Genomic DNA, 26,360 nt, shown 5'->3' with positions numbered 1-26,360 from the left:
GTTTACCCTGCCTCTTTCTGTACCATATTTGAACTATTTGTTTCATTGTATTTGTGTGAATCTGTTGTTAATTACTAACACTAATTTGGTTGTATTGTTTTACATTGATTTATATCGTGCTAGGTACAGTACGTTGAATGCCTTGGTGGTGAATCGCAGGGGGTACTTCATGATATCATTTCTTTTATTACACTTGCATGATGATAGTGTGGGGGCAGAGGATACCAGGCTAGAATGGCCCGTTATCATTACGCACTAAATCCTCTCCCTGACGCAAAGCCCCAGCTGGGATTCCCTCGGGCCAGCTTGCTTGAGGGAGTGTTTTAGCGCTACGTCAGCAGCAGAGCCGTTGACAGTAAATGGTTAATAGCCGCTTTGCCTATAGTAAGATGGCGCCCGGAGTTCTCGCCTCCCTCCTTGGGACGTGAGTTGCCGCCGGGGCCGTGCGTGAGCGTCGCCTGGCGATGACGCACATTGAGTGCGCGGGGTAGTGGAGTTTGTTGCGCCGCTGAAGGCGAACATGGCGGGCGTCGCTGATGCCGCCGCTCCCGGTAGCAGCGGGGACGGGAGGCGAGGCGGCGCCCCGGAGCAGCAGCAGCAACAGGAGCAGGACGCGGGAAGGGGGGAACGGAAAAGCAGCTGTTCGATTGGCGAGTCACGGCCGCCGATTGGCGGCCCGGGGCAGCCGCCACTGCCGCAACGAACCGAAACCCTGGGCTTCTACGAGAGCGACCGGGAGCGGAAGAAGAAGAAAAGCGCCTCAGGTGAGGGGCAGGGGGTGTCGGGGAGGAAGCGGTTGGGGACCGGGGTCTGGCGCTGACAGGCCGAGCGAGGCCTGTGGGGTTGAAGTTAGCGAGAGGGAGAGGCTGGTGGTGAGGAGCCTGGTGCTGAAGCGGAGTCGGGTTCCGGCTGTCGGAGCGCTTGTCGTTTGAGCGCAGAGATAGCAAGTGGCTCATGGATGCCCTCAGCGCACACTCTGTTTAAAGTCTGTGCCCAAAAGTTTTCAAACGTGGGTGCCTAACGTCAGCGTCTTGCATCTGGTTTTGCATCTGACAAAGTGGTTTCTACCCACGAAAACTTATGCCCATTAAATCTGTTAGTCTATAAGATGCCACACGACTCTTTCCAGTTTCTGGATTTAGACTGCTAGATGGACGTGGTTTGGTCAGATTTACAGCTCCTAAATTCTGCATATTCGTCTGAGTGTTTTAGGCACCCATGGTTCAAAATTTTGGCCAAAGTCTTTAGAAACTATGCAGTTTAGTTCAAATATGGTTGGTATGTAGCAACTATAGTAGCTTAAGTGACCAGAGAAAACAGTATTAGAAAACCGTCACTGCATTTGCTTGTTTTCGCCTTATGTTTGGTTTTGGTAGTTGATGTACCTTTAAAAACATCTAAGTGGTTTAAATCTTTCAGTTTTACAATAGTGTCCAAAATAGAGGCATCTCTATGTAGTTTTATGTGTCCAGTGACAGGATGTGTTGGATTTGTTGCTGTGACTTCAGTTACCAAAACAATTCCACAAAATATGTGTACTGTATTCCAAATTAATCAAACAGAGATTCAGATCTAGACAGGTACTGTGTTTTGAAATATTTGGGTGTGCTTGCTCAGTGTTCTCTGTCGCTGAGGCAGAGAAAACGTTGAATAAACAGTTTTTGATAAACAAATTTGCTTAATACAGAATATTGTAAATAGAGTAGTCACCATATTTAGTTTTTAGAACAAAATGTAAGTATTATATAAGTTTCTAGAAATGTATGTATTGTTAGCATTTGTGGCTTTTAGCAACATTTAGTTTAAATGAACACTTGTAAAAAGATAAAGAAAATGTAATAATTTTTGTCATCAAGCTAAAATTGTGTTCAGACTTGCGCTTGAATTGCTGACATTTGAGTCCTGTATTCTGTCCTCATTAGAAAAAATACATAACTTTTATTTTTCTTATAAAAACTTTAATTTAATGCAGTTTATTGCATATGTGGTTCAGATTTAATTTTACAGGTTCAAATATGGGTATTTATAACTACATTAGATATGTTAACATAATACCCTGATAAAAATTACTTTTGAAAACAGGCTTGAAGAATAAATGAAACTTTGAGACTTATCTACTGTTTATGGTAGGATGGGAAACCACAAGCCTGGGAATCAGATGTGCCCCCCAGCCTGCCTGGATCCAGCCCCTGAGATTCAGGGCTTCCTCCCCCAGCACTGGGGAGCCTGTACTGACACGCCAGCCTGCCCCCCCCCCAACTCCAGGTGAAACACTGTGGGGCTGGAGCGCACAAAATCTGTTAGGCTAGGCACCCCCCAGGCTCTGGTTTGCGAGGAGGAATGTGGGGAGTCTCTCTCCTTCTCAGTAAAGGGCACTTGTTTTGGGGCGGTATTTTTGCTTCTCACTTGTGTAGTGCCCCTAAATGATTTTTCTGAGGCTCCCTCACCCAGAAAAGGCTCCCCATCACCTGGTTTATGGTTTTGAGCATAATTTTATGTAACAATAAGTATTAGAATAGAAAACAGAGTAGATATAATTTTTAATTCAGTTTTTAGTAAATTTTTAATTATTTCCATTTAGGCTTGACTAGTGCTATGTCAATCCCAAATTCTACTGCATTCCTGACAAAAGTATTATGTCATAAGATTTATAGCAGCGCCTTGTCTTGCCTTTGTGGCATTGCAGAAACTGCATTAATGTCAAAGCACCACAACTCAACTGAGTTAGCTTGATTACGATATTATGGTTTTTATATGGAAATTGAATTTTATGTTTAGGATTTATATTAATGTACCCAAAAGGTTGTTGAATAAATAGTATGTTTTAGTATCTTTAGAAAATTTTACTATGCTTCCAAACTGCAAAACCTATATTTTAAAATTAGTTTTGGTTAACTATGTTTTAAATTATAAGAGTCGATTGTTCATGGTAGATTTTAAGAATACAGACACCTTATTTAGAACAAAACAAAACAAATTGTCTTTGCTTAGTGTTTGTTTATCTGGTTCTAGCAATATGCTCAATTTTGTTCAACTTCTGAAAATTAAAAATAGTTCCTTCTATTATCGTGTAAGCAAGATAGCATAGATAGGATGTTCTGGGGAGGCTACATGAAAATAAGATTTTTCTGGATATTGTATTGCCATATAGTTTCCCTTCTTTTGGCATTATTGAAGTAGATGTTCAAGATTAAATTTAAGTGAAGAGAAGGTAGCAAGTTGGCATTTTGGAAATGGCAGTGCGATTTATATGTAATGGGAGCATAGAGGGATCCTTAGATAAAGTTGTTTACATGCTTATAAATGGGATTTTCCTTTTCTACTTAGTGATTTATACTGTATTTACCAGGTGAATAGCTTGTAGCAATCTACCTTAAGTAGATCAGTATCTTTGTCCTTTAAAGAAAGTCAATTTTTACTACTTAAATTTTGGGGAAGCTTATGTTTTATTTGAGTATAATGTTCCTTAGACTAGATTTGTCCATTGAGTCTTTGTGTTTCCTTCCACTGCTGCCAGTTCCCAATCCTTGTCTCAGGTTGGGAAATGGCAATAGGGATATAGCATGTATTTTGAGCAGTCAGGATGAAGATAGAACTGGCATACTATTGTTAGCATTCGGCCACAGGCTACTAACTACTGCTAGAAAGGATCGTGAGAAGGTTGCATCTGTGCAGGAAAGAGGTGCTTTACCAACATATGAAGTAGAGATGTGAAAGGTTAACCAGTAAGCACCACTCTTAATGGGTGAGGCTTACCAGTTCCAGTTAACCCGTGGAGGCTGGAGCAGCTCCCCACCTGTGGCAGGCGGTGGAGCTGTCCTAGCCTCTGAGACCCATCACAGATGGGAAGCTCTGGCATCTGAAGCAACCTCTGTCTACAGTGGGCCTGGATACAGCCCCCCTCCCCTGACCTTTAATCGGTTAACTAAGCAGTATGTTTAACTGGCTAACCGATTAAACATGATTTAGCATCCCTAATCTGGAGAATGTTTGGCCCTAGGGAAAGTTTGATATTAGGCTATTTCTTGTTAGAAGGTGCGGTAGTGTGATATCCTCCTGTTGGAGATATTTTAGCCTATCACAAACTAGTCAAAATTGAACTAGTGCCCTTGTCAAGCTGTACATAAACTTGATGCTTAAATGCCTGTAAAGAAGTCTTCTATACAGGCAGTCCCCGAGTTACGCGGTCCGCAGTTACGAACGGGGTTTGCTGCCCATCTCCCTGGTCTGCTGGAGACCAACAGACCAGGGAGACGGGGAGCAAAGCGGAGCAAAGCCGCAGAGCACGCGGACAGCCCAGACGCGCCGCGGATGTCCCGCTGCTGGCGTGCTCCGCGGCTTTGCTCTGCTTTGCTCCCCGTCTCCCTGGTCTGCTGGAGGGAGACGTGGAGCAAAGCCGCGGAGGACCCGGGCGGTGGAACCGCGGTGCGTCTCAGTCCCTCGCCTGCATCTCCCTGGTCTGCTGGGGGAGGGAGGGTGCAGCTAGTACGCTCCCCCCACTCCCAGCAGTCCAGGCTTTTCTCCGGACGCCTGTGGTAGAGCAGCTGGTGCGCTGCCGGTTGGTCCCGCAGCACCGCTCTGGGCGCTACTGGACCAACCCGGCAGCACCCCAGTTGCTCTGCCCCAGGCGTCCTGATTCAGCCGCTGCTGAAACTGACCAGCAGCGGCTGAATCAGGACGCCTGGGGCAGAGCAGCTGGGGTGCTGCTGGATCGGTCCAGTAGCGCCAAGGAGCGGCGCTACTGGAGCAACCCAGCAGCACCCCAGCTGCTCTGCCCCAGGCGTCCCCAAGTCAGCCACTGCTGAAACTGACCAGCGCTGACTACAGGAAGCCCGAGGCAGAGTTGCTCTGCCCCGGGCTTCCTGGAATCAGCCGCTGATCAGTTTCAGCAGCAGCTGACTTGGGGACGCCTGGGGTTCTTAAGTTGAATCTGTATGTAAGTCGGAACTGGCGTCCAGATTCAGCCTGTTGAAACTGGTCAGAGGCTGATTCCAGGAAGCCCGGGGCAGAGCAACTCTGCCTCGGGCTTCCTGAAGTCAGCCGCTGGTCAGTTTCAACAGTGGCTGAATCTGGACGCCAGTTCCAACTTGCATACAGATTCAACTTAAGAACAAACCTACAGTCCCTATCTTGTACGTAACCCGGGGACTGCCTGTAATGGATTATTAATGTGGTCCTGAGAACACTGGTGAAAGTTCCTTTTGAACCTCTCCATTCCTCTGAATTTTCTATATAGAAAATAATGTTCTGGATGTTAGTGTCACTAGATCTCAAAATTCGTTAGCTTTGGCTTCCAGTCTCTCATATGCACAACACCAAATTTTACAAAGATAAAATTATGCTATAGACTAGTTTGATTCCTTTCCAAAGTGATGCCACTTTAATATGTCTGTTGACCTGCCAACATTTTCCCCCTCTATCCACATGTCTGTCCATCTTCATGAGGCCTGTCTCTATATGCTCAATGTTGCTTGGATGCTTGGGAGCACGCTAGAGCCCACACAGTCCACTAAGAAATTCTTTTCAGTTCACACTAGTTCATTAGGGAACACGGTTACTAAGAGGACCTTGTCTGCATAACTTTCACATTGCTTTGACCTATTTGGTCTGAACTAGATAGGTATGTCACTCTGCCTGAGCCAGAGCTATCACACCAGCCTTCCTTAGTCATGTTTCCATTATCTTAAATAGAGCCCTGCATGATGCAACGTTTTATATCTGCATTGCAATATGCAAAAATAAGCTTCAGATACTGTATCCATGGATGCAAAGTGAATATCTGCAAATTTTCAGGATTCTAGATACAAAATTTGTATTTGCATTTACAAAAATGAGTTGTGCATATCCATAGATGCAGATATCTGCGGATCTGCAGGGCTCTAAGCATGGACTTCTGCAAAACAGCTAAAAGCTTGTCTCCCTGTTTACCAGAAGAAGTTTTGTTTTCCTTTAGGATGTCCATTATTTCAAGTTGACTATTTTTATATGCCCTCCTCCCATTTGCTTATTCTACAGTCTATGATACTGAATTCTGAGGAGAATCTTAGTCTTCCTTGTGATGTATATTTTAAAATGTACAGTGTTTTAAAACCTACCTACTAACTGTGAGATGCTGGAGATGAGCCACATCCACTCTAAATTAATTAGCACTGGTGTCGCACTCATCCCTTCCTTTTTTTTCTTTTCTTTTTTAGCATCTTAGAGAATTGTAGCTCATGAAAGCTTAGGTCTTAATAAATTTGTTAGTCTTTAAAGTATGACTGGACTCGTTGTTGTTTTTCAACAAGGTTTATTGTTTTGGGAGATTTGCCTCCTTCCAGGAGAAACAGATTGGAATGTTATGAGGAGACTCATAGTTGGCAGGGGTGATGTTTAGTAACAGAAATTATGGGACTTCCAAAGACCTCAAAAAACATAAAAAAACAACTAATGGTCCTGCAGCACCTTAGAGGCTAACAAAACATGTAGATGGTATCATGAGCTTTCCTGGGCACACCGCATGTAGCCATTTGGGTAACAGATAAATATGAGCTTATCCGTTACCTGTTTAAATGGCTACACTCTTACATCCCTAATTAAAATATATCTCTTTTCAGAGTGTCTAAAGCATCGATATACAATCTACCTGATGAAGTCCTCAAAGGCCTATGTTATACAGGAGGACAGACTAGATTATTACGGAGTTCTTTACTAGCCTTAGTATCTGTTAACAATATAATAGGTTAATGTGTTCTTTCTGGCTCGCTAAAGTGCTTCAGTCTTGACAGGGTTGAATCTCTTCTTCTCTTGGATTGGCTGAGTTTACACAAACACAATACTGTAGTGGGGACATCTTAATATGAAGAGTCCATGACTTCGATATTTTAGAGCATGGGTTCCCAAACTGGGGGAGTGAAGAAATTCCGGGGGGGCATGAAGCGACCCAGCCGCACCCTCATCCCCATCAATCCCACCCCAAGTTCTGCTGCTATTTTTTAGGGTGTGGGGGGGAAGGGCATGAGGGACATGGGGGGGAAGGGCATGAAATCAAAGAGGGGGAGTGATGCCGAAAAGTTTGGGAACCACTGTTTTAGAGACTAAGGAAATCAACTATGTAGCTTTTTCAATGTCATCTTTGCCAACATTCAAGCATTCCAACCCAGGTCAACAGCTAATAATCTCAAATAGTTTTACTAATGACTTGGCATATTAGCTTTTCTGAGTAGTAGCACAGAACAACTTGGCTGTCACATCTAAAAACAGGTCTTTATATTTGCTTATTTGTTAGGATTGTACCTAAATTACATCCACTTACGTGCTAGTTTAGTCAATCTCGTAAACTTGAGTTTAGAACAATGTAACTTAACACAAATACATCTTTATTAACAGGGCTCGACAAATAATACAATCTACTCGCCCATGGCGAGTAGATTGTAACCCAGAAAAGCTGGGTTCGGGCGATCTGCACATGCGCAGATCGCTGGACAGCACAGCTGGTGAGCGGGGCTCACTGCAGTTCAGCGAGCCCTGTTTATTAACCACACACACACAAACATATACTTATTAATCCTATTTTTATTCTACATTTACTCTATAACTTGCATGTTTATTCTCTGTAGACTTCCTTTCCTCTGCTCTGTTAAGGTTCTTTTGCTCTATCCCAGCAACACTGCTACTGCTTCTGGTTTCTTTTTGTGTTGCTGCTTCTGGCAGCAACTAACCATCTGACTGATGACCACACATTTTTGCCTGCTCACTACTGTCTGCCTTACATTCATATTTTTGACTTGCTTTGAATGTTTATTCTTTAACTCCTCCTTCGTCCTCCAATCAAATGTAGAACCTTTCTGCTTCGTCTGGAGTTACAGTCCAATCGCAACTACTAAATCTGTGAATCAGAGTGATTACATAACAGGTCATAGTGTTATGGTCTGGGGATCTTCATCTGGTTTTGGGGAAAAATATGCCTGGCACATCTTTCTCTGCAGTGTGGGAGTGGCCTTTACTTGGCCCAAGCCTCTTTTGTCTGCCTGCTAACATACTAGGGACAGGTTAACTCAAAAACTGTTATTTCACTCTTTTTGGCTGTGTGCCATCATTTTTGCCAGTTTAGCAAAACAAGTAAGCTCTAAACAGTTACCTCACTCCTTTTAATGTGTACTCAATTGTTACAGCCTCTAGCAAGTAGAATATAAAATTGAGTAGAATGATCACTGCTACAGGGATTGGGGCATTGTGGAACAGCTGCTGTTAAGGTTGACACGGGGGTCATTGCGGTGTATAGCTTGCACTGCGTCAGTTTCAGTTGTCTTTGCACCTTTCAGGGAAGTGATTATACTGTGTTGCTGCAAGGGCACATTGGTCAAAGACAAACTGGAAAAGAGACATGCACAAATAGGCTGATGCAAAGCAACTTAGGTTAGCCTAACTTTAGACTTAGACCAGGCCTAAGTCTTTAGGGAAGTTCTATGCCCTGTGTTGTTTAAGAAGTTTGGGTACATGATGACAATGGTCCCATCTGGTTTTGGAATCTATGAATTCACATAGAAGAAGAAGAAATGCCTCCAAAAAGTGTTGAGTACTACTCCATGTAATCAAAACAGAAAGTACTGTGAATATTTGAAACACATTAAAAGAAACAAAAACTGCTCTCATCACTGATCTGTGTACCTTTGCGATTGAGGCGTAGGTTTCTTCAGATGGTCAGAGGTATGTCTGGTTTGGGATAACTTTTGTGCATAGAATTTGCTGGTCATCTGTTAATAAGCATTTTAATAGGAGCATCATGAAGTGCAAATGATCAGTCTCTAAGAAGGAAAATATTAAATATTTGAAAGCTTTCAGTAACACTAAACTTGTTTCAGAAGTTTTGTCAATATTAAGTCCAGATCTGTTGCAAAGGTGTGATAAGGTGTGACCTCTGACTGACCTAGGTGTGTTGGGAAAAGTACCTAATATAGATACAGTTAGACCAGCAAAAGTGCACTTCTTCAAATATAGCCTATTTTACTCACAGGCTGGAATAAGCCTTACAGTGAAAAACAGAGTTTCCTGGATAAACTGTATCCACACTAGGAAGTGTGTAACCTGGCCTGCGTGAAATACTTTGCACTTTCAGCTTCAGAGTTAAATTAATGTTTGATATGTCTTCTGTATTGGATTTACTTGTTTTAATCTGTTTCTTCTGTGCAGACCTTTCATTGCTGAGGTTTATAAGTACTGAATTAACAAGAGGTTACTTCCTTGAACATAATGAAGCAAAATACACAGAACGGCGAGAGAGAGTGTACACATGTATGCGAATACCAAGAGAATTGGAAAAGGTGAAGTATTCTTGAGATGTTTATTTTGGTTTACACATTCAGACCATGACTGTCATGTTAAGATATTTAAAATCACTTAATGTACAAATATTTTTTTAAGAATTATAAACACCAGTTGTGGTGTTATTATTTCAGTTTTCCTTAATTTATTTTTTCAAGATCAAAGTACTCTTCCTATTTATGATTCCAGCTTTCAGTGTGATGGTGGTAACATGCTGCTATATGATTAGCAGAAGCTAGAACACAGTTGAACTAACCTAATTGCAAGTCCAGAGCATTAACAAAATTCTTTAGCTACTTCCAATTAAAAAATGAAAGCAGAGGCTGGGGAAAACTCATTTGATCCCAAAATTTACTTCTACCTTTACAATGATATAACAGTGCCTTTTAAAAAAACCCTTCCTAATCTAAAAGCATACTGGGGTGAAAATAATACAAGTTCTTTAAAAATATGGCACCATGGTACTACGCTGTAAATAAAGTGCAGTTGAATTTTCATGATCCTACCTTTCTCAGAACTTCAATAGTAAAGAATATGATCCTCACAGTTGATAGTCTGGGACTTAGATTAATATTTTTTGCCAAATGTAAAATAAATTAGGAAAAAGTATTCCTGATCTACACAATAATGATGTGTTCAGAAAATATTCACATAGGACAAAAAGTGTAAGATGAAAAAAATTGATTTCACTGAAGTTATTTTGTTACCATCTACTGCTGAGAAGACCCCAATTTAAAACAATAGTTTTTTTTATAGGACTGTGACAGTGTACACATTTAAGCAGTAAATCAGTGAGCCTGGGCTAGTCCGTTAACCTTCACAGTTACATGCAAGGGCCCCTCCCCTGCACTGCTGCCTCTGTATCAGGAGGCAACAGCATGGGGGGAGTAGGTGGGCGCTGGTGAAACCCAGTTCCCCACGCATACCAGTTCCCATGGAGCCACTTTTCCCCCTGCGCTGCTGCCTCTGGAGCACCAGCTCCTGCCTGCTCATCCACACTGCTGCCTCTGCCCCTTCCTCTTCATCTCTTCCCTCCCTTTCTCCCCCGGATGTAAACATAACTGCTGAAATTTTCAGTGTTTACCTGTTTACAAAAAAAATCCCATGCATTTTAATATCCCTTGTTTTTAAATAGAAAGGTGAGAGAGAGTCAGCTGCTAAGGTTACTATGGCTTGCAGGCAGCTCTTGAGGAAGCTGATAGTAGCTACAGGAAGAGGTAGTTCATTCCTCAAATCTTTTGTCCATAATGTAGGAAAAAGGAGGGCATGTCTTCCTGGTTGGCTAGGTCCCTGCTTTCTCTACTTCCTTATGACCATTTGGTCCCGAGTACGTCTTACAGTTAGAGAGGAAAAGCAGAAGAAATTGAGGCCTATTCTTCTTGTGCATGTCTCAAGATCTGCTAGAATGAAATAATGACATCACAGGAATGGAAGTTGAGCAGTTGAAGGGAAATCTTTTTTGTCCAAGTGTTCAAAATTTCGTTTTCATACTTCTGTTGACTGCTGTTTACTACTGCTAACTGACAAATATTTAATAAGTGAACTTTTTTTAAAGGTTCAACACTCAAATCTCTTAATGTTTGCAGTAAATATTCCTGAAATTACTTGATGTCCTTTAGAAAACCCAGGACATATGAGATTTGACACATACATTTTTCTTTTGCACATTATAAACCAAAAAAGTGCAGAATTCCAGATTTTTGGACATTCTTTGCAGATCACCTAGAAGATGAAACTAGGATTCAGATTGTCAGTAACTTAATGGTAAAAGTCCTTAAATATTGGTTAGCAAGTACCTTAAACCAAGAAATAGAGTGCTAAGGTTAAACTTAAGTGTGAACATGAAAAAAAGTGAATACAAGTGTGTATAGTGCCTGTCTAACAATGCTAGTATCCCTTACTGTTTCCTTTTTTAGCTACTTGGTAAAATAATTTTTTGGACTAATGACTTCAGTGCCTTTTAAATACCGATCTCCCCACTACCCGCTATATTTCTGTGATTACTCACTTACCTTAAGCAATGCTGTATCATATAGGGAGAGGAAAGCTATTTATTGCTCTCCAACTCTTAAGTTAAACTGTGATGGGTCTTAGCAGCTGGGGTTTTTTTCTCTTGGGATTCGTGAGACGCTGGAACAGTGTGTAGTTCCATTTCGCTTCTGACTTAGCTCATACGCTTGAATTACACATGAGCATAAAACGTTTAAAGACATTGTCAGATATTATTCAAACTGTCGTGAGTGAACAGTGAAAACATAAATAATTAACAGCCGGAAATTGATTGGGAGAGAGAATGCTGTTGCTCCCTTCCAACAGCCTGAAAACTGAAAGTTGAGGAGGGATTAAAGTTTGACAGGGAAGAAAGAGAGCAGTGCCTGTGCTATACAGTCTGTGTTGACAGACCTGGTCTGTTAGGGTTTGTGTTAGCTCTCTAAAGATAGCTGTGTATGTGGTGCTTTGAAGTTGCGTTTGGGGCTCTGAAGGCTTGGGAGGGAGTTTGCTTCCAGTGGAACTCCCCATTCCTACAGATAATACAAACACTCAGTACTCAAAACTAGGCCTATACAGGCACTGTTACCTCTCTATTTGTTAGTAATAAGCCAAAGGGGGGCTTGGGGGATGTGCGGCAGGGTCTGGACAAGGGCCATAGAGGGAGTATCATCCAGCCCCACACTGTCCTCTGTTGTACCCTCAGCTGTGGCTCCATCCTAGGCCTCTTGTTTCCCAACCTGGGCACTTACCAGACCTGGCCCATGCCTCATCTTCGGCCCACCTGCGAGTCCATTCCTGCTTTTGAGTGTGGCCTAAGGCCTGCACACGGATATGGCCCCAGCCTCCTTACCTTTGTCTGTATCGTCTCATCCCCGTGCCCCTGAGCCCTGCCCAGCTCCTGACTGTGGCTCTCTGAGTGGAGTACAGGCAGTCCCCGACTTACGCGGATCCGACTTATGTCGGATCCGCACTTACGAATGGGGCTTTCTCGCCCCGGAGGTCGGAGCGAGAAAGCCCCATTCGTAAGCTGCTCCGGTGCCCCTGGTCTGCTGGAGACCGTCTCCAGCAGACCAGGGGCACCGGGCGGGTTCCCGCGCTTCTGAGGCTTTGCCAGGGCAAAGCCTCAGAGGCGGGGAACCGCCGCTGCTGCCGCTTCAGTCTAGGTGCCTGTGGTCTGCTGGGGACCGTCCCCAGCAGACCACAGGCACCCAGACTGAAGCGGCAGCAGCGGCGGGGTCCCTCGCCTCTGAGGCTTTGCCAGAGCAAAGCCTCAGAGGCGCGGCACCCCGCTGCCGCTGCGGCTCTGCTCCCCGTGTCCCTGGTCTGCTGGGGGGGGGGGGTGCAGCTAGTGTGCTCCCCCCCCCAGCAGACCAGGCTTTTGTTTTGGACTCTGGGGCACAGCAGCTGGGGCGCTGCCGATTGGTCCTGCAGCGCCCGCTCTGGGCACTACTGGACCAACCCGGCAGCACCCCATCTGCTCTGCCCCAGGTCCTGATTCAGCCGCTGCTGGTCAGTTTCAGCAGCGGCTGAATCAGGACGCCTGGGGCAGAGCAGATGGGGTGCTGCTGGGTTGGTCCAGTAGCACCGAGGAGCGGCGCTACTGGAGCAACCCAGCAGCACCCCAGTTGCTCTGCCCCAGGCGTCCCCAAGTCAGCTTCTGCTGAAACTGACCAGCGCTGACTACAGGAAGCTCCAGGCAGAGTTGCTCTGCCCCGGGCTTCCTGCAATCAGCTGCTGATCAGTTTCAGCAGCAGCTGACTTGGGGATGCCTGGGGTTCTTAAGTTGATTCTGTATGTAAGTCAGAACTGGCGGTCAGTTTCAGCAGTGTCTGAATCTGGACGCCAGTTCCGACTTACATACAGATTCAACTTAAGAACAAACCTACAGTCCCTATCTTGTACGTAACCCGGGGACTGCCTGTATAGACAGACATAATTGTGAGTGTGTGATGTGAAAAGTTTGGGGGCCACTGCAGCCAATCCTCAAGCCCTCTCTGAGCATCTCCATGTAGTGTCCATCCCCTATTCCACTTGTATTCACAGATTTGATGTTTGAGAAGTTACTAGTTGCACCTTAGATCACTGTTCGACTAAATACACTTTCCTTATAGATGTAGAAAAACTAGTAGAATTTTATTTGGCAAACTATAGAGATTCTAGCAATAGTAGAAGCATTGGAAACAAAGGTTAAGTATAAAATAAAATTATAATATGCATTCTGGAACCTACATTTACTTACTTAGATAATTTCTCACCCTACAGAGAAAGGCTCAGCAAAAGTCCACCCAGCATTTTACAGCCAGTCTTGGCTGTGATCTTCCATTCATGAGACAAGTCATGTTTTCCGTTTCTTTTGTGTGAGACATTGAGTGCCTATATGCGCACATAGATAAAACCAAACAATCTGTTTTCATTGATTAGAAGGATACCCCTTACTGGTTGTTTTTCCACTTGTACTCCATTTGTGTAGATTTTTCAATCTCTCATGCTGTCTCTTTAAGCATGAGATCACTTTTTGAATTTAAGTGCAATCCAGGAACTACCTCAAAACCAAACTCCCTTCCCGCCCCTTCTGAGGCCCCGCCCCTTCTCCGAGGCCCTCACCCCCCCCCGCTCACTCCATCCTCCCTTCCTCATTCTCACTCACTCTTATCAGGCTGGGGGCAGGAGTTTGGGGTGCGGGGGAGCGGTTCAGGACCGGGGCCGGGGTTTGGAATGCAAGCTCCAGCTGGGCACCACTTACCATAGGTGGCTTCTGGGTGGTGGTGCAGGGTACTAAGGCAGGCTCACCACTGCCCTGGCCCTGCACCACTCCCAAAACCAGCCAGAAAACTCTCCATCCCTGCTTTCCTCTGCTCTGTGGAGATAGGGTGAAGGGAGTGGTACCCTGACGTCATTACACCCCCTCTTCCTCTTCTTCCCGTGCCCTGCACAGCAAGCAGGAGGTTCCCAAGGGTGAGGGCCACCTCCAAGGCAGAGGGCAGGAGCAGGAGCAGCATGGCAGTGCTAAGAGGGCAGATGAAGTGTTGGCACTTATAGACTCATAGACTTTAAGGTCAGAAGGGGTCATCTAGTCTGACCCCCTGCACAGTGCAGGCCACAAAATCTCACCCACCCCTCCTAGAATAATCCTCTCACCTATATCTCAGATATTGAAGCCTTCAAATACTTTGAAGACCCCAAGATGCAGAGAATCCTCCAGCTGTGATCTGTACCCCATGCTACAGAGGAAGGCGAAAAACCTCCAGGGCCTCTGCCAGTCTACCCTGGAGGAAAATTCCTTCCTGACCCCAAATATGGCGATCAGCTAAACCCTGAGCATGTGGGCAAGACTCATCAGCCAGACACCCAGAAAGTTCTCTATAGTAACTCCTATCATCCCTCCATTGACCTATTTCCCACTGATAATGAATGGTCAGTTAGTTACCAAGATCATGTTATCTCATCAAACCATCCCCTTCATAAACCCATCTAGTTTAATCTTGAAACCAGATAGATCTTTTGCCCCCACTACTTCCCTTGGAAGGCCGTTCCAGAACCTCACTCCTCTAATGATTAGAAACCTTCGTCTAATCTCAAGTCTAAACTTCCTACTAGCCAGCTTATATCCAGTTGTTCTTGTGTCCACATTGGTATTAAACTTAAATAATTCCTCTCCCTCCCTGGTATTTATTCCTCTAATATATTTTAAAAGTGCAATCATGTCTCCCCTCAGCCTTCTTTTGGTTAAAGTAAATAAGCCAAGCTCCTTGAGTCTCCTTTCATAAGACAGGTTTTCCATTCCTCGGATCATCTTAGTGGCCCTTCTTTGTACCTGTTCCAGTTTGAATTCATCCTTCTTAAACATGGGAGACCAGAACTGCACACAGTATTCTAAATGGGGTCTCACCAATGCCTTGTATAATGGCACTAACACCTCCTTATCCCTACTGGAAATACCTCGCCTAATACATCCCAAGATCGTATTAGCTTTTTTCACAGCCATCTCACAATGGCGGCTCATAGTCATTCTATAGTCAACCAGGACTCCGAGGTCCTTCTCCTCCTCCGTTACTTCCAACTGATGTGTCCCCAGCTTATAACTAAAATTCTTGTTATTAATCCCTAAATGCATAACCTTACACTTCTCACTCCTATTGCTATCACTCCAATTTACAAGATCATCCAGATCTTCCTGTATGATATCCCGATCCTTTTCTGAATTGGCAATAGCTCCCAACTTTGTCATCCGCAAATTTTATTAGGACACTTCCACTTTTGGTGCCAAGATCAGCGATAAAAAGATTAAATAAAATTGGCCCCAAAACTGATCCCTGAGGAACTCCGCTATTAACCATCCTCCAACCTGACAGTTCACCTTTCAATATGACCCGCTGTAGTCTCCCCTTTAACCAGTTGCTTATCCACCTCTCAACTTTCATATTAATCCCTATCATTTCCAATTTAACCAATAATTCCCCATGTGGTACTGTATCAAATGCCTTACTAAAGTCGAGGTAGATTAGATCCACTGCATTTCCTTTATCTAAAAAATCTGTTACTTTCTCAAAAAAGGAGATCAGGTTGGTTTGGCACAATCTACCTTTTGTAAAACCATATTGTAATTTGTCCCAATTGCCATTAGCCTCAATGTCTCTAACTACTTTCTCCTTCAAAATTTTTTCCAGGATCTTACATACTACAGATGTCAAACTAACAGGGCCTATAGTTACCCGGGTCGCTTTTTTTCCCTTTCTTAAAAATCGGAACTATATTAGCAATTCTCCAGTCAAATGGTACAACCCCTGAGTTTAGAGATTTATTAAAAATTTTTGCTAATGGATTTACAAGTTCATGTGCCAGTTCCTTTAATATTCTTGGATGAAGATTATCTGGGCCCCCCGATTTACTCCCATTAAGCTGTTCAGGTTTGGCTTTTACCTCGGATATGGTAATATCTACCTCCTTATCTTTAGTCCCATTTGTTAAACTTACCATTATCCCTAAGCTCTTCATTAGCCTCATTAAAGACTGAAGCAAAGTATTTGTTCAAATATTGGGCCATTCCTAGATTATCCTTAACCTCCATTCCATCCTTAGTAATTAGCGGTCCTCCTACTTCTTTTTTTGTTTTTTCCCTATTTATATGTCTCTAAAACCTTTTACTATTGGTTTTAATTCCCTTTGCAAGGTCCAACTCTACCTGACTTTTAGCCTCTCACTTTATCCCTACATGCTCTAACCTCAATAAGGTAGCTTTCTTTACTGATCCTCCCATTTTCCACTCCTTATATGCTTTCTGCTTTTTCTTAATCACCTCTCTGAGATGCTTGCTCATCCAACACACCTGCTAGGGATACAGGCTTCTGACAGCTTCTGCAACTTTAACTTAAAATAATTCCAGGCCTCCTCCACTTCAAGATCCATAATTTCTTTAGTCCAATCAACTTCCCTAACTAATTTCCTTAATTTACTAAAGTTAGCCCTTTTGAAATCAAAAACCCTAGTCTCAGATTTATTTTTGTTTATCCTTCCATTTAATTTAAACTGAATTAGCTCATGATCACTCGAGCCAAGGTTGTCTCCTACAACCATTTCATCTGAGGTCCTCCGTACTCACCAAAACCAAATCTAAAATAGCATCCCCCCTTGTTGGTTCAGCAACTACTTGATGCAGGAATTCATCAGATATCACATCTAGGAAAATCTGAGCCCTATTATTATTACTAGCACTTGTTCTCCAGTCTATATCTGGAAAGTTGAAATCTCCCATGATCACGCAGTTTCCATGAGTATTTACTTCATTAAAAACATTAAAGAGGTCTCTATCCATATCCAAATTGGATCTTGGTGGTCTATAACACACCCCAAGCACTATCCCAGGGGAGGATCTGATAGTTTTCTTCCCCAATGTGATTTTTGCCCAAACGGACTCTGTCTTCTCCATTCCATCACTTTTTTTATTTCTTTACAATCTACCTAGTCTTTGATATACAATGCGACTCCACCACCTTTACCCTTATTTCTGTCTTTCCTAAACAGCACATACCCTTCAATACCTGTACTCCAGTCATGCCTAGTATTCCACCATGTTTCTGTTATTCCTATAATATCTGGTTTCACTTCCTGGACCAATAGCTCTAGTTCCTCCTTTTTGTTACCTAGGCTCCTCGCATTGGTGTACAAACATCTTAATTTTTGCTGTTTGGCCTCATTCTCATTCTTTACCCAATTTGGCACAGACATTATACCTCCAATATGACCTATTATACCACCCCACCCTTCCTCATGTTCATTCTCCTACCCCCAGCTATATCCTTTCTTACTTCGTTTTCCTCCCTCTCAGTGTTAAAATCTGGCATAGAGATTACCTGGGCATCTCCCAACCGTTTTCCCCAAATTCCTAGTTTAAAGCTCTCTTAATAAGTTGAGCCAGCCTCCATCCTAGAAGTCTATTTCCCTCCCTACTTAGGTGAAGTCCATCTCTAGAGAACAGTCCTCTGTCCATAAATGCCTGCCAGTGACCATACATCCCAAAGCCCTCCTTATAGCACCACTGCCTAAGCCATCTATTGATCATCATAATCCTGTCACATCTTAGTTGCCCTTCTCTAGGAACAGGCAGAATCCCACTAAAGATCACCTGAGCCTCAGTTTCCTTAGCATCCTCCCCAGCCTAGCATAGTCTCCTTTAATTCGTTCCAGCAAGAATCTAGCTGTATCATTTGTTCCTACATGAAGGATGATCAATGGATTCCTTCCTGCTCCCTTAATAATTCTCTTCAACCTCAGTTCCACATCTCTTATCTTAGCACCTGGCAGACAGCACACCCTTCTATTCTCTGGATCAGCTCTGGTTACAGGCCTATCTATTCTTCTCACTAAGGAGTCCCCAATCACATAGACCTGCCTTTTCCTAGTGATAGTGCAATTCTCTGGTCTATCTCTAGCTTCCTCTGGCTGCAAGTCCTTGCCATTCCTATTTTCTCTTGTAATCCTAATGCTCATTGGTGTTGTCTCCATTAAGTCTTCCCCTTTATCTATGGGACTAGCCATTCTTCTCCTCTTCCTTACCCTTCCATCTTCATTATCTACCTGCTGTACCCCTTCTACATTTTCCAGCTCAACATACCTGTTCTTGAGCTCTATTTTTCCTTCACTGACCCATCTTTTCCTCTGCCTGGTCCTCTGTGTCACATGCTTCCACTATCCATTTTCTTCGCCCAGCAGTCCCCCCTCTGAGGCCCTTGATCCTGCTTCCATCTGCATATCTGGCTCAACTAAGCTTTTCCCTTCAGCCACGTCATGCCTTTGCCCCATCATCTGCTCAAACCCCCTTCTAAACTCGACCAGAGTTTCCACCTGCATCTCCAGTCCTTGGATCTTTTCTTCCATCAGCTCTATCAGGCGGCACTTCATGCAAACAAAACTCCTTTCAGGTACCCCCTCCAGAATCATGTACATACCGCAACTACCACATCCAATCATCCTCCTTGTGTTCTCTACTACTTGGGCCATGGCCACTAATGCCTCTGTGTTTTATCTACTTTCTCACCAAAATCCTATTAGTCCGGTGAACACAAAAACAAACCAAAACACCCCCTCCACAGCAAAAACAAACTCCAAACAAGTCACACAATCCAAACTCCCTTTACAAACTGCCACTCAAACTCCCCTGTTTACAGCTCTGTTAGCTGCAGCGGCACAGGAGCCAAGCAATCTGACACTTGACAGCCTCCTGGCCAAACCTGTCAGGATCACCTGTCAAAAGTTCCAAGATCTATCAGTAGATCTTGATCTACTGGTTGGTGACCACTGCTCTACAGTATGTACCACAGGTGATGGCTTGTTAGGATATGTATTGAAGTGAAAAGCAAGCTCCCTTTATGTTGCAGGAAGGGCTATAAAGGGCTAAACGGATAACCAATTACTCTGTGAGCATTGCTTTACCAGCATGCTTACTAGGGTAACAGGTTAACCAGCACCTGGCCAGAGCAGCCCCACGGCTTGATGCAGTGGGGTCAGTTAACTGGTTAAACATAAAGTTTACATTTTTAAAGGAGATTTTACAGTCCCTAACTGGCAGGTGTAGCTACTCGTTGCTGGAGCATTGCAACCAGGAAAGACTCTGGTAGGGACGAGCTTCTTGGGAGAACTAAGGAGGAATTTCCATAATACCTGTATCTTTGCTCACTATGGGGGAAAGCTCCAGTAACTGGAAGCTGGCAGAGGCTTTTCCTGCTGCCAAAGTCCTTCCCTGAGTGGTGGAATAGCTCTAGGGCCTTTTCCCTCTGCCAGAGGCTTTCTCTATGGCAGGAAAGGTTCCAGCTACAGAGACACAGCAGAATACTGCACTGCTAAAAATAGCAGGGTAGACTGGAAGGCATGGCTTGGCAAGTAGAGCTGTGTAGGGTGTGCTCAAATATATACCCATGTCCTTCAGTCTATTGTCTTTTCTCGCATTAGCTGTACCTCCTCCTATGTATTGCTACTCATACTCATTCTGAGGAGGTTCACGGTATGTGCTGTTCACACTGTTGAAAGAAACGGTGAAGTCCCGGGTGGCCAACCCGCAGTTTGCAAGCTGCATGCGGCTCTTGAAAGAAAAAATTGCAGCTCCCATGGCTATGAAAGGGGCAGTGTGTTTCTGTCTGAAAGAGACAGAGCCGGAATTGCGGCGTCCTGTGCAGAGTTCAAAATGGCCACCTTCAAAATGGCTGCCTTAAAAGGGCAATGCCTGCTCTGCTCTTAGAAGGGCAGCAGCTGGGGCTTCTTCCGCCTCTCCCCCCCGCCCTCCCGGCTGCTCTTTGCGCTGTATTCACTTCTATTTTGACTCTTCATCTGTAACGGGTTGGCCACCCCTGGTGTAGCCCTACCCCTAATGAGCATCCGATTCAGTATACAAATAGTGTTATGTTGAGAGACGGATTACACAATTACCAAACAGGGAGAGAAATGCACTGCCAGAAAGCTACCTGTCTGAGATATGTCACCTCTTCGTTATCTGCCATAAGAATATTCTTTTTGGTATTGATAAATAATTCTTTAAATACTATTCATAGCTGTAAATGCTATTCATAGTTTATAATAGACACTTCACTATAACTCTTTAGTGAATCATACATATATAAACCCCAGCGCGTTCCTGTAAAATAGGAACATACATTCTAATTGAGTTAACCAGTTAAATGTTAAGTTTATGCCGGTGTATGCTGGCTGCTGCCCCCACACGGTTACTCAGTTACAAACATTTTAACATCCCTATCTTGGACCCCACTATAGAACTAGAAAGTTATCAATTGAGATATAGAAATACATATTAGAAAAAGGAAGAATTCACCCTGCTGTCGAAGTCCATTGGGCAACTGAATGCATGGCAGAACCTGGTGGGAAATCCCAAGACACACTGCCAGGAAAGTGAACTGAATAAGACAGTGTTTCCCAATTGTATTTGGCCATGGAACCATTTTAAATTGGAAATAATTTTGTGGAACCCCTAATAAGTCTAATATATACAGCTGAAAAAGTAGACCACAAATAAGTAAGGGTGATAATAAACAAATGCTAAACAAGATCATGAGATCAACATTTAGTTTAATTGCACATATTTAAAAACAAAAATCACATAATATTCTTTTAATCAAAATGTTATTGTAATGGAATTTTCTTGCAGAACCTTGGGGTTCCATGGAACACCATTTGAGAAACACTAGAATAAGGACATAAGAATGGCCATACTGGTTCAGACCAGCTAGCCCGTGTCTATACGTGGCAGTTCGAAGTAAAGCCCTAACTCGAATTAGCTGTTATTCTTCCTGGAATGAGATTTAACAGCTAATTCATGTAGATGCAGGCAGTTATTCCGGGCTAGTCAATTTCTAAAATGGTGACCACCTGGGAACATGCTAATGAAGCGCGGGATATTTAAATCCCGCGCTTCATTTGCAATTTTGGTCGCCCTCATTAGCCTCCCTAGTTCGAACGAGGGGGCTAGTGTAGACATACCCACAGAGAATTGGTGGAGCACTGTATTGGATTGGTATAAACTGTTTGGGAAGGATAAGCAAGGGATAAAAGGTGGAGGAATTGTGTTGTATGTAAAAGAGCATTGTGATTGCTCAGAGCTCCAATATAAAACTGGGGAAAAGCCTATTGAGACTTTGAGTTAAGATTAAAGGCGAGAGCAACAAGAGCAGTGTCATGGACATCTGCTATTGATGACCAAACCAGGAGGATAGATGAGGCTTTCTTCAAACAGAAGTTTTCAGATCATAGGCCCTGGTTCTCATGGAGGAAGGACTTCAATTACTCTGACATTTGCTGGGAGAGCAAGAATTTCCTGGATTGTCTGTGTGCTGCTGTATTGGAGAGTGGTGGAGACAACTTCCTGGTGCAAGTGCTGGAGGAACCAACCAGGGCTCATGCTTCTCTTGACCAGCTGCTTACAAACAGGGAAGAATTGATAGAAGTAGGTGGCAACTTGGACAACAGTCATCATGAGAAGCTTGAACTCAGGATCCTGAAAATCGAAGAAAGGGATGCAGCAGAATACAGACCTTGGACTTCAGAAAAACAAACTTTGACTCCCTCAGAGAACTGATGGTCAGGGTTCCCTTGGGAGCTAATATGAGGGGGAAAGGAGACCAGGAGAGCTGGCTGTATTTTAATGAAGCCTTATTGAGGCACAAAAACAAACCATTCTAACGTGAAGAAAGAAAGGCAAATATGGCAGGTGACCAGTTCGGCTTAATAGAGAACTCTTTAGTGAGTTTAAACACAAAAAGAAAGCTTAGAAGTGGAAACGTGGACAGATGACTAGGGATGAGTATAAAAGCATTGTTCACGCATACATGAGTGTAATCAGGAAGGTCGAAACAATTGAAATTGCAGCTAGCAAGGGATGTGAAGGATAACAAGAAGGTTTTCTACAGATATGTTAGCAACAAGAAGGTGGTCAGGGAAGGTATGGGACCATTACTGAATGGGAAAGACAACCTAGTGACAGATGATGTGGAAAAAGCTGAAGGACTAAATACTTTTTTTGCCTAAGCCTTCACAAACTAGGTCAGTTTCTAGACTGCTACATTGGGCAGCACAATATGAGGATATGGGGAGCGTCTTTCAGTAGTGAAATTACAGGTTAAGGACTATTTAGAAAAGCTAGACATCCACAAGTCCATGGGAATGGATCTGATGCATCTGAGTGTTCTGAGAGTTGGTTGATGTGATTGCAGAGCAGTTGATCATTATTTTTTAAAACTTGTGGCAATTGAGGAAAGTCTTGGATGATTAGAAAAAGGCAAATATAGTCCCCATCCTTTTAAAAGGGAAAGAAGGAGAATTTGGGGAATTTTACATGGGCCAGTCTCACCTCAGTCCCTGGAAGAATCATGGAGCAGGTCCTCAAGGAATCCATTTTGAAACACTTAGAGAAGAGGAAGGTGTTCAGGAACAGTCAACATGGATTCACGAAGGGCGAGTCATGCCAGACCAACCTAATTGCCTGCTATGATGAGAGAACGGCTCCATGATGATGGGGAAGGCAGTGGATATGATATACCTTGACTGTAGCAAATTTTTTGAAATGGTGTTCCACAGTATACTTGCCAGCAAGTTAAAGTAGTAAAGTTTGGATGAATGGACTATAATATAAGGTGGCTAGAACACTGGCTAGATCATATGGTTCAACAGGTAGTGATCAGTGGCTTGTTGTTTAGTTAGCAGCTTTTATCAAGATGAGTACCATAAAAGTAGGTCCTGAGGCTGGTTTTGTTCAACATCTTCATTAATGATCTGGATGACAGGATGGATTGCACCTTCAGCAAGTTTCTTCCAAAGTATAATACAAGCATTGTCCCATTAAGTATCAAAAAAGAGTGTGCTGATTTTTTAAAAGTGCAGATTTTTTCATTCTTAAACATTAAATGTCATTTAATAATTAATTGCATTGTGGCAATGCCTAGAGAGTAACCAGGTTCTAGGCCCCATTGTGCTGGGCACTGTACACAAAACTAAAAAGATGATTCCTCTCCAAAATACTAAGCTATATATTGAAATGGAAGAACCGACTACTGAATTTGAAAAGAAAGAGCCTCTCACTGTTGCCATTGAAATGTACCCATGATGGTAATTTAAGCTCATATTGTAGGCTTTTTCATCAGCTGCATTTCAGAAGTAGTTGGTCAGTCTTCAGCATCCAAAAAATGGCAAAGATCAATTGGGATTTATGCCATAAAAACAGTTGAAAGGAAAGAGTTTTGAACTTAGTAAGAAAGACTGTCATCTTTGCACAAAACAACTTTTAATAAATACAGCACACACAAAAACAGTTTACAGAAATGTCCACTTAACTTAGGACAAACAGACTTAAACTTGCAAGTTCACTATTGTGTAATCCAAACAAGTTCCTGGAGAAAAACTTAAAGAATAAACATGTGTAATAATATTAGATCAGGGAACAGAACGAAGAGCAATAATGGCTACAAAAGCTGTTTCGACGTGATGCTATTGATTCTGTGCCTGCAAAGAACTGCAGAGCTACCTGCAGAAGCTAGCGGTCTCTGAAGCTGTATATAGAAAGGGGTGAGAACTAACATGGACAATACAGGGCATGGGTTATTGCACCAAAAGAAAGGACTCTGGTCCTTTTTGTACCCACAAACTCACTAAAGGGCCTGGGTCTATGTGTGAATCCTGTTAATTTGGAAAAACTACTCAGAAGTTATAAAGTAGTTTCCATACTGTAGTAAAGAAGTGATTGAATACAAAGGGCATATATTGTGCCTAGAATGGGACAAAGAAGATGCTAGATCATATTGAGTTACTACTTCCAGCAAAATTAATTTGACTATTCACATTTTTACTTTAAATCTATCTTGGTGAATGAAGTTGTTAGTGTTAAAAGGCTGGATAATTATATAAGTCAAATCAAGATAATTTAATTCAGAATGTTGTCAAGGTTTGTTATTTCTCACCCCTATCCTCTCATTCCCCCTCCAAGACCTGTGGTCTTGTTCAGTCAGTTCAGCAGCCACTTAGCATGTTCTAAGTGCACTCAGTCTGGTTTGATTTGAAAATTTGCAGTAGGCTGTTGTGATGGGATACCCAGGATGCCGCCTGGGACTGTGGGACTACTATGCTATACTTATACTATACTTGTCATCCTGGGTTATCTCTCACAATACTTTGCTAGTAACAAGCTGCAAATCCTTTCCAACAAGTACTGTGATCGCTCAGCACAAGAGCTAGATTACATGAATGCTTCCAGAACAGCTCATGAATCATTTAGAGAAAGGCACCAGCCAAATCTCTCCAGATCCCAGCTAAGGAAGTGAAAGGTTAATCAGCTAATGGGTCATGCTTACTGGTTCCGGATCCTGGGCAGAAGGCTACAGCCTCACAGAGACCCCCAGGCAAGAGCTCCTCTTGCCCACCAGCTAGCGGAACTCCTGTTCATCATGGGCCCTGTCTGGCTCACCCCGCCACAGGTTACACACTGGCTCCCCAGGAGCAGGGCAGGCAGCGAAGCCTCCTCCCCAGGAGTGGAGCCAGCATCTCTTGCTGGCCAGGCTACTGGAGAGACAGCGTCTCTGTGACAGCGAAGTCAGACGCCCCTACTGGCTAAGCTCCTGGGCAGGCTTCGTTGCAAGCTCTGCTCATTTAAGCTTATGTAACCATTAAAATTTCCAATAGTTACATGGTTACCTTTGTAAGTGATTTTTTTTTTTTTTAAACATCCCTAGTTTCAGAAAGATATTTGGGATTCCTACGAGGATGAAGTTCTTTGACCTTTCTCTGGGACTGCATATGTTATATGGTCTCTGGTTAATAGATGTCTAAAGATACTTCTTAGCCCCCTATTGAATCTTGGGAAGACATAAGAGTTGTCTTGTCTCTCTCCTTACTACCCCAAAGCCTATTGACTGCTGAATGGTTGGGGTATATCTGCAATTCTCCACCTTCCATAGTTTCTGCTTTGGCTAATCTCCCCAGTGTATACTAAGGATGTTAAGGACTAGTCGATTCCCCTCCCCTCACCCTTTGCTCCCTCTATGAGATAGAGGCAGCAAGGGGGGCGGGGTGGAAAGGGGATACTTCAAAGTGGCAGCGCCTCATGGAGCCCGATAAGGGCTCCACGCGGTGCTGCTGCTTTGAAAGGCCATGGCGGCATTTTTAGATGTCCAAACTATTTTGCTGAATAGGTTTCCAAATATACCACGTTGCTTCCAGTTCAGATGGCTAAATAAATGGAAGTATTGTGCTTAACAATACTAGGTTTTTACTAATTTATACTTTTGTTGACAGAAGTCTTGTATGACATGTAAGTCTTGTATGTGTAAAAGAATGACATGTTTCTTTTTGTTTTCCTTTTATAATCTAGTTGATGTTTTTTGGAATCTTTTTGTGCCTGGATGCTTTTCTCTATGTGTTCACCCTGCTTCCTTTGCGAGTTTTTCTGGCATTGTTCCAGTTCATCACTCTGCCTTTTTATGGCTTACGGTAAGGTTTTATTTTGTTTTAAAAATAAAATATTGCTATTTTAAAATAATATTTTAACTACTTTAAGTTTTTGTAATTAGCCTATTTAATTTTATGGCCCTATGCGCTTACGCTCACATTGAGAATGGATTCCAGCATTGTCAAACATGATCTCACTGAAACCTACCAAAATAGGAAAGAAGTGAGTGTCAAGACTAATGTAATCACTAACACACCCTTTTGGTTTCCCCATTTGTAGCCCATAACATCATGGTGACACATTTTTCTAAAGGGATGAATTTAATAGCACCTTTAATTCAGTTTTTGTTGATGAGAACATTGACACATTGAGGCTTTGTGTTCAAATGAACACTTAAGACAACATTACTGTGTTGTGAAATCAAGGATAGAAAACCATTATTTTACTTCAGTAAGGAAGTAAATGCTGGGCAGAATGGGTACCTTAGTTCAACAACCAGGGGTACATGTACTGCTGGGGTTATGCATAGGTTTTATATGGGTTGTAGCAACTCATCTAGATATTTGCCTAATTTTACAACAGGGCACGTTAAAATCATTATCCACATCAGTAGAAACTAAAATTTCAT

At 43.1% G+C, this 26,360-nt stretch overlaps 1 protein-coding gene across 5 annotated transcripts in view; it reads left to right on the top strand.

Moving 5' to 3' along the window:
• The first annotated feature begins 458 nt into the window (after positions 1–458).
• The window catches only part of TAPT1 (transmembrane anterior posterior transformation 1), a 90,270-nt gene continuing 64,368 nt past the window's right edge, over positions 459–26,360 (top strand). For 2 of the 5 annotated variants that reach the window (XM_014580547.4, XM_075930688.2), the window contains exons 1-3: positions 623–764; positions 9,172–9,302; positions 25,655–25,773. In XM_014580547.4, coding sequence (XP_014436033.1) covers positions 9,272–9,302; positions 25,655–25,773 — 150 coding nt within the window. In that variant the 5' untranslated portion in view covers positions 623–764; positions 9,172–9,271. Of the gene's footprint in view, positions 765–9,171; positions 9,303–25,654; positions 25,774–26,360 lie in introns of all 5 variants that reach the window. The other 3 variants (XM_075930687.2, XM_006136982.5, XM_075930686.2) reach the window with 3 other exon arrangements.

The sequence above is a fragment of the Pelodiscus sinensis genome, chromosome 4, assembly GCF_052426305.1.
Source record: "Pelodiscus sinensis isolate ZL-2025 chromosome 4, ASM5242630v1, whole genome shotgun sequence".
Lineage (NCBI taxonomy): Eukaryota > Metazoa > Chordata > Testudines > Trionychidae > Pelodiscus > Pelodiscus sinensis.
The sequence above is the reverse complement of the archived record's forward strand: the minus strand, read 5'-3'. Positions and strand labels throughout refer to the sequence as shown.